Below are 10,559 nucleotides of genomic sequence, written 5' to 3'. Positions count from 1 at the left end.
CCACTTTTTACCCCCTTCCTCAACATGACACAAGATGGTTCCATGTGCTCTCATGCTGGCAGAGTATTTGGTAACATCTGTGTAAGAGAATCACATTCTCCAAGGGATGAAGTCTTTTTGAAAATATCATCATGGGAATGCCACAGTAATTATCCACTTCAAGTCAGAATTTCTTCTCACAGACGTTGAAAACAAACAGATGGTTACCAAAGAGGAAAGGAGGCAGGGAGGGATAAATTAGGAGTTTGGGATTAACAGATACACACTACTATATATAAAAGAGATAAACAACAAGGACCTACTGCATAGCTCAGGGAACCATATTCATTATCTTGTAATAACTAATAAGGGAAAAAAATCTGAAAAAGAATCTATATGTATATATGTATAACTGAATTACTTTGCTGTATACCTGAAACTAACACAACATTGTAAATCAACTATACTTCAAATTAAAAAAAAGAATTTCTTTTCCTGTTCTAAGTCATGTCTCTTTTAAGAATAGCCTTGACACTCAAAGAAATTTTCCATCAATTCTTTAAACAACAGAGCACTTAACATTGTTTTCTGTTCTTTTTATATATTTATTTTTGGCTGCCTTGGGTCTTGGTTGCTGCGTGCAGGCTTTCTCTAGTTGCAGCGAGCGGGGGCTACTCTTCATTGCGGTGCGACAGCTTCTCATTGAGGTAGCTTCTCCTGTTGTGGAGCACGGGCTCTAGACGTGCGGGCTTCAGTAGTTGTGGCATGCGGGCTCAGTAGTTTTGGCTTGCGTGCTCTAGAGCACAGGCTCAGTAGTTGTGGTGCACGGGCTTAGTTGCTTCGCGGCATGTGGGATCTTCCTGGGCCAGGGCTCGAACCCGTGTCCCCTGCATTGGCAGGCAGATTCTTAACCGCTGCGCCACCAGGGAAGTCCTCTGTTCTTTTAATTTGCATAATTCTATGGCTAAACAAACCCTGGAAATTATAAGTAAGCAATGAAACATGCTTCCCCCCATGGATTATTTTATTATTTTTATTTTTATTTTGGCCGTGCTGTGTGGCCTGTGGGATCTTAGTTTCCCAACCAGGGATTGAACCCGCACTCTCAACAGTGAAAGCACCGATTCCTAACCACTGGACTGCCAGGGAATTCCCATGGATTATTATTATCTTCTTCTATAAATTTTATTTATTTATTTATTTATTATTTTTGGCTGCACTGGGTCTTTGTTGCTGCGCACAGGCTTTATTTAGTTGCGGCAAGCGGGGGCTACTCTTTGCTGTGGTGTGCGGGCTTCTCATTGCGGTGGCTTCTCTTGTTGTGGAGCATGGGCTCTAGGCGCGGGGGCTTCAGTAGTTGCAGCACGTGGGCTTAGTAGTCACTGCAACTAGAGAAAGCCCACCCAGCAACGAAGACCCAACGCAGCCAAAAATAAATAAAATAAATTAAAAAAATAAACTAATAGCAATTCAGTTTAAAAAATATATCATCTACGTTTCACAACGTAGATGTGAAACATCTACATCTCACAACGTAGATGTGAAACATTTCACGAACACCCAACATAATTTGCATTTGTAGACTCTCCACCAAAGCAGTAAAAATTTTCCCATTAACTTCCAACTGGGTGTTAAAAATATGACAACAGGCCCAAAATGGAGTTGCTTATGCTAAGCCCCACGTCACCAAACAGAGACTCCATGACAGTGTTGGCTCTTCCAGAAATGGCATCTTAAACCATCAATCAGGAATCATCTGATCAGAATTAGTTAAGCAATATGCCTGACAGACCCCTGCAGTCCCCTGAAGAAAAGCAAGTTTGCAATAAGCAACCTGCTTTTTTTGCCTAGTAGAACTTTTTTTCTTTTTTTGTGCGGTACGCGGGCCTCTCACTGTTGTGGCCTCTCCCTTTGCGGAGCACAGGCTCCGGACACGCAGGCTCAGCGGCCATGGCTCACGGGCCCAGCCGCTCCGCAGCACGTGGGATCCTCCCGGACCAGGGCACGAACCTGCGTCCCCCGCATCGGCAGGCGGACTCTCAACCACTGCGCCACCGGGGAAGCCCAGCAGAACTTTCTTGTTCCTGCTTCCTTCTGCCTCTAAAAAGTCTTTCAACATCTGTTCTGTCTGCTCGACAGGATGCTGCTCAGTTCAGGAATCACTGAACAGAGCCAATTAGATCTGTAAAAGGTACTCAGCTGAATTTTAACATCCATAAGGAAGTCTCTGCAAACATTTGCTATCGTTTCTGAGGTCTCATCCAGAAGGAATTTTACTTGCAATAGCCTTAGAAGCAATCCTTTTTCATAAGAAAAATATTTCACAAGGGAAGGGAAGTGATTTGTCCTTCCCAGCTGCCTACTGGGCGGCCCCTCTTGGAGATGAAACCCCACACCTTGTTAGGGAACCACTGACCGAAACTGCTCGCCTTTGCCAAGCACGATAATAACCACTTGCATGAGTTGTCTCATGACAGGAGGTCCTGATAAACAACATGGTGCTTGCGGGAGAATTCAGGAGGGGCCAAAACGAGGGAGGAGACGCCAGTCGGTAATATGTCCTGCCAACCTCCCACAAATCCTCATGCTAGAATCCATCTTGGCGGAGAGATGCGTGCACCACCAGGAAGGACCCTGAGCCAGCCCAAATATGGGCACAAGCAAGATGCTTGGCCAGAAACAACCCGAAACTAACCCCATCACCATAAACCTTGAGACTGCGAGCCACGTGACAGAGCCGTTCTCCTGGGTTCCCTTACCCTGCTGCTCTCTGCTGGGGCGCCCCTTCCCAATAAGGTCTCTTGCTTTGTCAGCACATGTGTCTCCTCGGACAAGTCATTTCTGAGTGTTAGACCTCACTCTCGGGCCCTGGAAGGGGACCCCTTCCGGTAACAACTTGAGTTTACTGAAGGCTCAGAGGTGCCCTGCAGTAAAAATTATTTAAAAACTCACACCCCCAGCACCACAAATGTCTCACTAACCTTGAGCCAGGGTTTCATTTTGGGGCAGAGGTGGGGTGGAGGGGACAGAGGACAGGTTCCAGCCACTGTCGGCCACATGGTGGCCTGTGAGTCACTGCCACTCCCCTGGACCCTGTGATTCTCATCTAATGCCGATGACCACACCCTCCTCTTTCAGAGGTTGGGGGATGAGCTGCCAAAACCTGGGCTCTGGAGACAGATTAAAGCGGGCTCACTGACAGGGAGGGAAACTGCCCACATTCTCGCTGCTCTGCCAGGACGGACGTGGGACTCTCCCATTGTCGGAGCAGCGCTGGGTCTCGCTGCCTTTGCTCGCTCAGAGAGAAGGGTGGAGGACAGGGGCCTGCCGGACTTTGATGCTGGACTGGCCAAGTGCACCGAGGGCAGGATGACGGGACGGGCAGGTGTTGACTATGACCGTCCCCCTTGCCTGATCTGGGGCCCTGAAGGGTGGCTGACGTCCCTCTTCTTTTGTGGACTCATAAACACAGAGGGGCTGTAAGTAGGAGATTTTCTGATGGGTTTTCTCTCTCCTTAAGGACTGCCCCCTTCTGGAAAGGATTATACACACTTCCTTTCAGGCAGGAAACGATCATCAGTCCGCTAACCTCCGTTCCTCTCCTGAGCAGGGAGAGGATCAGGGCGTCTCAGAGCAGTTTCTTCCCCATCCGGCCTCTGATCCTCCCCATCTCAAAGCAGGGTGGATGGTGTAAGACATCCAAGGTCCAATTCGGGGAGGCGGGTTTATCCCCTCCTCCTCCTGAGCCTCTCCCAGTCTAATCATTTGCCACGTGCTGCCGGCCAGCCTGCCTTTGACATCTCTCCCCAGGCCCTCCTTTCCTCTAACTACCCTCCCACAGCTTCCTCCCTGGTCCCTCTGAGTCCAGGCTCCCCCCAAAGGCGCCCTCCTGTCCCGAGGCCTCTCCCTCTCCATCACAGCCCGAGCTTTGTCTTCAGAGTGCCAATCACCACGTGAAGTCGTCACCGTCTCCTCCCGCTTGACTGTAGGCTCCATCAGCTCAAGGACCTTGGCAGGTGTATTTGGTTCATCGGGATCCTCTGTGCAGCATGATGCATGTCATATAGCATGTGCTCAAGAAATGCCTGCTGAATATTTCTCGAATGAAAGGAAGGGTGAATGTATGGAAGAGAAGAAGGGTAAGTGGATGGGAGAATGAGTAGTAAATGAATGGATGGATGAAAGGGTGAGTGGATGGAGGGATGGATGGACAAGTATATGGAGGGATGGATGGAGGGTTGGATGGAGGGATGGATGGAGGGATGGATAGATAAGTGAAAGAATGGATGGATGAGTGTCTGCCTGAAAGTGTGAATAGATGTATGAAAGAGTAGATGGCTGGGTGAAAGCTTGAAGGGATGGGTGGGTGGGAGGAAAAAAAAAAAAATGAGCTAGGGCTTCCCTGGTGGCGCAGTGGTTGGGAGTCCGCCTGCCGATGCAGGGGACGCGGGTTCATGCCCCGGTCCGGGAAGATCCCACATTCCGCGCAGCGGCTGGGTCCGTGAGCCATGGCCGCTGAGCCTGCGCGTCCGGAGCCTGTGCTCCGCAACGGGAGAGGCCACAACAGTGAGAGGCCCGCGTACCGCAAAAAAAAAAACACGGGGAAAAAATGAGCTAAAGTTTTCCAAAAGGAACTTCTTTTGCAGACACTCAACCCTCCAAGCTCCAATGAAACAATTTATTGCTACAGCATAGTGGTGCCAATGGCCGCGTCCTTACTGAGAGGACCAGCCCAACCCCCATCTGTGAACTGGGGGTCTTAGTCCAAAACGCCAGTGGCTGGTGGGAGACAACGGCTGAAGAGAGGGATGGTCAAAGGAGGGAGTTCACAGTATCTGAGCCTAACTTCCGGGTTCCCTGAGGCTGATCTAGACGGATGATCTAAAGAAGTGGCAGGAATGCACATTCGAGGGATCTTTCTAGCAGCTTGTCTGTGATTCTATAGCAGTCCTTGAGTCACACATCTTCTTTTTTTTTTTTCTATTTCAAACTGCAGGCTGAAAGTTCTAGAAGACGATAAAAATGGCTGTCAGTGTCATTCATTCAAAGAGCACCCTTTACGCCCCTACTGTGTGATAGGGGCTTTCTACTTTCTAGGGATGCGAGATACCACCACGAACAAGAGGAACAAGAAGACTTTGCTGGGCTTACAATCTGGAGGAGAGAAGCGTGGAGACACGACAGATTAAACACATGTTTCCCTCCAGAAGGCGACAAGGGGAGGCCTCGGGATCTGAGAGGCAGTGATGAGAAGGAGCCGGTCATGCACACCGAAGGGGAGGGGCTTCCCTGGTGGCGCAGTGGTTAAGAATCCGCCTGCCAGTGCAGGGGACACGGGTTCGAGCGCTGGTCTCGGAAGATCCCACATGCTGCGGAGCAACTAAGCCCGTGCACCACAACTACTGAGCCTGCGCTCTACAGCCCGCAACACAACTACTGAGCCCGTGTGCCACAACTACTGAAGCCTGCGCTCTACAGCCCGCGTGCCACAACTGAGCCTGTGAGCCACAACTACTGAAGCCCGTGCACCTAGAGCCCGTGCTCCGCAACAAGAGAAGCCACCGCAATGAGAAGCCCGCACACTGCAAGGAAGAGTAGCCCCCGCTCACCGCAACTAGAGAAAGCCCGCGCACAGCAACGAAGACCCAACGCAGCCAAAAATAATAAATAAATAAATAAATTAAAAAAGAAGGGGAAAATCGTCACAGACCATGCGAATGGTTAAGTGCAAAGGTTCTGAGGTAGGATTGAGCTTGGCCTGGCCTAGAATCTGAGGGGTGGTTGGGCGCTCGGGCCAAGGCAGAGGCAAGATGATCCTCAAGTTACTCCAAAGTCCCCAGGCTCCTTAAGGAGCATCTCTTCATTAAGTTCCTAACGAAGGGACAAACTTGGCAGTGAGTAAGTGGTCCCCAGAGAGTGAGCTGTAATGATCCTGAAAGGGGCCGTTCGGTCTTTAGCTTTTAAATTTCCATGGTACTGGGGGTGGGGGACAGGGAGGTACTGTAAGACAGGCCAGCACTGACGGGAAGGCTGGACTCACCCACTCGGTAAATATGGGTGGAATATTTATGAGCCAGGCCAGTGATGTGAGTGGGAAGCACAGAGATGCAGAAACAGACGTGACCCCGCCCTCCCGGAGCTCACCGCCAGCAGGTGACCAAACTCTGGGAGGTCCGGGCAGAGGCAGAGCCCTGAAGGAGAGGGCTAGAAGAGGCTTAGCAGCCGCCTGCAGGGAGAGGGCTGGGGGCAGAGAGGGGTGTGGGAGGACCCAGAGGTCTCTCAGGACAGCTGGGGGTTGGGGGGACAGAGACTGGGAGGGTGGCGAGCTGGGTGGAGGTCACGCCTTCACTTTTGGAGAGTGTCTGTGATTAAGGCAGGGAGCCTGCTAGGTTACTGAACGAACAAACAACCTGGCATTTTTGGAGCGCTCTGCACCCAGGCACTGTGTGAAGAGCCGGACACACATGTTACCTCGTGGTTTCAGCTCTGGGATGAGAGTAAGGGTTGCAGGGCTGAAGAAGCACCTGTCGTCAAGGTGCCAAGAGAAGAAGACCACACTGTGGGAGACAGGCTGCCACCCACAAGGATGCTCCTCAAGACGCACGCGGGCCTGCTTCCTCGGCCATGGCGCTGCTGATAGCAGGGCGGCCTGTGTGTCGCACAACAGGGAGCAGCATCCCCGGCCTCGACCCCTGAGATGCCAGCAGCACCTCTCCCCAGGCGTGAGCACCAAAAATGTCTCCAGACACTGCCAAATGGCCCCCGGGGGAACACTGCCTCCGTCTGAGAGCCGCTGAGTTGGACAGACACTGAGCTTTGAATCCAGACAGACGTGTGAGAGAAATGACAACCCCACATACAGGGGAGGGCCTTGGGGAAGCTGCTCCTCAGAACCCATCCATGCTGCCTCACCAAAATGAACCGTCAAGTGAACTGAGTTTATAATTTTGGCCTTCCACAGATTCCCGTAAGCTCTCACTCAGTGCTAAGGGGAGCGTGAGTGAGTGAGCACGGCCCCCGGGGAAGAGCGATCTGCTTATCTCCTTCAAAAGAAATCCATCCTCAGGCCTGTGTGCACACGGGTGTTCAAGGTGTTCTGTCTGGAAAACAAAACCCTGGCAAAGCAAGCAAACACCCAGCCACTGGCGTTATAAAGAGCATCCTTCATCTCCACCATCGAAGAGCTGCAAGACTGTGGGGGAAGGAACCAAACAGTATGAATTGCCCTTCCCCATTATCCCAAGGAATGGCCATATGGGCTCAGTGGAACAACAACGAAAAAGGCAAAAGGACCAATACAGCCCCTTTTATAAAGATGTGGAATGTTTTGTCAATGTGTTCGTCCACGTGTTGTACCGTGTGGCCTTTCTAGTTCCTGGGCGTTAGCTCCCCTACTTCCCTATGTGTATGCTTACTGTAGTCAAACTTTAGAGTCATCTCACACACACACACACACACACACACACACACACACGAGCAAGGTGAGGCACTGGACACAGAGCCAGGGGTTTTGGTGGGGGACAGATGGGGTTTTTTGGGGGGTGACCCAAAGGAAAGCAGAGACTGCAGGTGGATGGGTAGAGGGATGGAGGGATGAGAAAAGGGACAGAGAAAGACAGAGAGACTGACAACATCTCGGTGCTAACTTCCAGGCCCCGAATCCAGTCACACCTAAAGCTTCCCCCTCGGAATATTCTAGTGACAAGGGCCAATCAATTGCCCTTTTCCTTAAAGCCAGTTTGAGTCGAGTTCCTGCTACTTGTGCTACTTGTGATGCCTGGGGTCTGGAAGGTTCAAGAATCCTGTGGAAAAAGGCAGCAGCTCACTGGGAAGTTGGCCCCTGGAGTATAAACATCAAATGGCATCGGTGGAAACAGCGGTGGGAGCTGGGGAGAGGGTTAAGCCTCACAAACTCTTCCCACTGGAACGCACCTAGGGTACCACCTGGAGGTCCAAGGGGTCGTAGGCCGACACCCGCAGATCCTGAAGCAGGGCTTTCAGATTGTTCCTCAGGGCAGTGTAGGGCGGCTTCTCCTCGTACTTGAGGGCCATCACCACCTTCAGATACTTCTGCAGGGTCTCTGTGGTCAAGACACGGGAGGAGCCTGAGAGGGGTACCCAACCCAGAGCCTGAGGGGCTCTGCCTAGAGGGTCTCAGCCGTGGTGCCCATTTGCTCGGTGCTTCCTCTGTGCCCGGCACTGCCACGACCACTTAGATTTAAATTGTTTTTTTTGGAAAACATCAAACATAAGCAACAGGAGAGCGGTACCATGAACAGCAGCATATCCGTCACCCAGTCTCGTCAGCTGTCAACTCACGCCCACCTTGTTTCATCAGAACCCCTGCCCCTTCCCCATCCTGTATTGTTTTAAAGCAAACCCAGGCTGATTATACAATTTTATCTCCGACTATTTGGTGGGTATCTCTAAATGGGAGCCAGCAAGCTTGTACGCCGGGAATCTCTGTGGCCAGGACCCAGCTCAGCTGTTCTCCCACAAAAGGCCCACGGAAGGCAGGAAGCCGATGGGCGTAGCTATGCACCAAGACTACTTTATTTATGGACTCTGCAGCTTGAACGTCAGACAGGTTTCACGCGTCACAACGCGTTCTTCTCTTGACTTTTTTCCCCAGCCATTTCAAACTGTAAAACAATTCTTAGGGGACTTCCCTTGCAGTCCTGTGGTTATGACTCCGCGCTTCCACTGCAGGGGGCACGGGTTGGATCCCTGGTCAGGGAACTAAGATCCCGCAAGTCAGGGTATGAGGCCAAAAAAACCCCACAAAAACTTAGTTCACTGGCTTACAAAGCCAGGCTGGCTGCCCCAGGGATGGAGTTTAAAAGATAGAGGCTGTTTTAAAAGATAAAGCCTTTTTGTTGTTCGTTTTCCCTAAATAGCACAATGCCATTATTACACTTTTTAAAAGTGCCAATTATGAAACCAATACAGTAATCATAATAGCTCCCACTTGAGCAATGTCTGTCTCAGGCTGGCTCTGAGCACGTTTAATTAGGGCTGCGGCAGAAGCTAAGGCAGCACCCCTGGGCCCAGCTCTACACTGAATTCTCAGGACAACCCTCGGGAGGTGAGGGCTATTATTCGCCCTATTTTACACGTGGGGAAGCGGAGGCTCAGAGAGGCTGGTAAACCTGGGGCTGAACTTCCTTCTGGCCCCGCCCACCCCAAGCCCGGGTCCCACCAGCCCCACTGGCACCACCAGTTCCACTTCCCCGTGACTGCCTTAGAATCAGCAGAACTGCAATAAACTAACCGTGGGGCTCCTTGTTTTTTTTTTGGTCATGCTGGCGCAGCTTGCATAATCTCAGTTCCCCGACCACGGATTGAACCTGGCCGGGCCCTCGGCAGTAAAAGCCTGGCATCCTAACCACTAGACCACCAGGGAACTGCCAATGGGGCTCATTCTTACGGAGCAAGAGCCCGAGGCTGGAGGGGAGAGTGACTTGGGCAGCAGAGACATGATCTGAATCCAGGGATTTCAGGTAATTTAAAAATGAGTCCTGGGCTTCCCTGGTGGCGTAGTGGTTGAGAGTCCGCCTGCTGATGCAAGGGACGTGGGTTCGTGCCCCAGTCCGGGAAGATCCCACATGCCGCGGAGCGGCTGGGCCCGTGAGCCATGGCCGCTGAGCCTGCGCATCCGGAGCCTGTGCTCCGCAACGGGAGAGGCCACAGCAGTGAGAGGCCCGCGTACCGGAAAAGAGTCCTTACAGACTGGAGGGGATAAACTATCCTTTCCCGGCTGTCTCTCTGCCTCATGTTTAGAGAGCAATGTAGATGTCCTACAGCAGGCACGCTGGGAAAAACCACTCCCCCAAAACAAAACAAAAACAGCCTCAATCTCCAGTAAGAGGAATTGGCTTTAAAAATGATGGTTCACATGAAAAGATGCTCAACAGCGCTAATCATTAGAGAAGTGCAAATCGAAACTACAGTGAGGTTATCACCTCACTCCGGTCAGAACGGCCCTCAGTGAAAAGTCTACAAACAATACATGCTGGAGAGGGTGTGAAGAAAAGGGAACCCTCCTACACTGTGGGTGGGAATGTAAAGTGGTGCAGCCACTATGGAGAACAGTATGGAGGTTCCGCAGAAAACTGAAAATAGAGCTACCATATAAACCAGCAATCCCACTTCTGGGCATATACCCATAGAAACCTCTAATTCAAAATCATACACACACCCCAGTATCCATAGCATCACTATTTAAAGTAGGCAAGACAGGGGAGCAACGTAAATGACCATTGACAGATGAATGAATAAAGAAGACGTGGCATATATATATATATATATATATATATATATACATATATATATACAATGGAATATTACTCAGCCAAAAAAAGAATGAGATAATGCCATTTGCAGCAACATGGATTATCAAGCTAAGTGAAGTCAGCCAGACAGAGAAAGACAAGTATCATATGATATCACTTACATGAGGAATCTAAAAACAAACAAAAAAACAAATGAAATTATAAATAAGACAGAAATAGAGATATAATTAGAAATACATTTTATAATATAAAATACAAATATAAGATGTGTTTCTAACTATAACCCAT

At 50.4% G+C, this 10,559-nt stretch overlaps 1 protein-coding gene across 15 annotated transcripts in view; it reads right to left on the bottom strand.

The window, feature by feature from the left end:
• Positions 1 to 4,643: 4,643 nt before the first annotated feature.
• VRK3 (VRK serine/threonine kinase 3) overlaps positions 4,644 to 10,559 on the bottom strand; it is a 43,223-nt gene continuing 37,307 nt past the window's right edge. For 13 of the 15 annotated variants that reach the window (XM_089902175.1, XM_022585010.3, XM_089902177.1 and 10 more), the window contains 2 exons: positions 7,912 to 8,060; positions 4,644 to 4,985 (listed from right to left, as the gene is read on the bottom strand). In XM_089902175.1, the coding sequence (XP_089758301.1) occupies positions 7,912 to 8,060 (149 nt within the window). In that variant the 3' untranslated portion in view covers positions 4,644 to 4,985. The other 2 variants (XM_089902171.1, XM_022585013.2) reach the window with 2 other exon arrangements.

Source organism: Delphinapterus leucas, chromosome 20 (genome assembly GCF_059928025.1).
Source record: "Delphinapterus leucas isolate spDelLeu-1000000601 "Yukka" chromosome 20, BTC_Dleu_Yukka2, whole genome shotgun sequence".
NCBI classification, from domain to species: Eukaryota; Metazoa; Chordata; class Mammalia; order Artiodactyla; family Monodontidae; genus Delphinapterus; species Delphinapterus leucas.
Note: the sequence above shows the minus strand (reverse complement) of the source record. Positions and strands in the feature narration are given on the sequence as shown.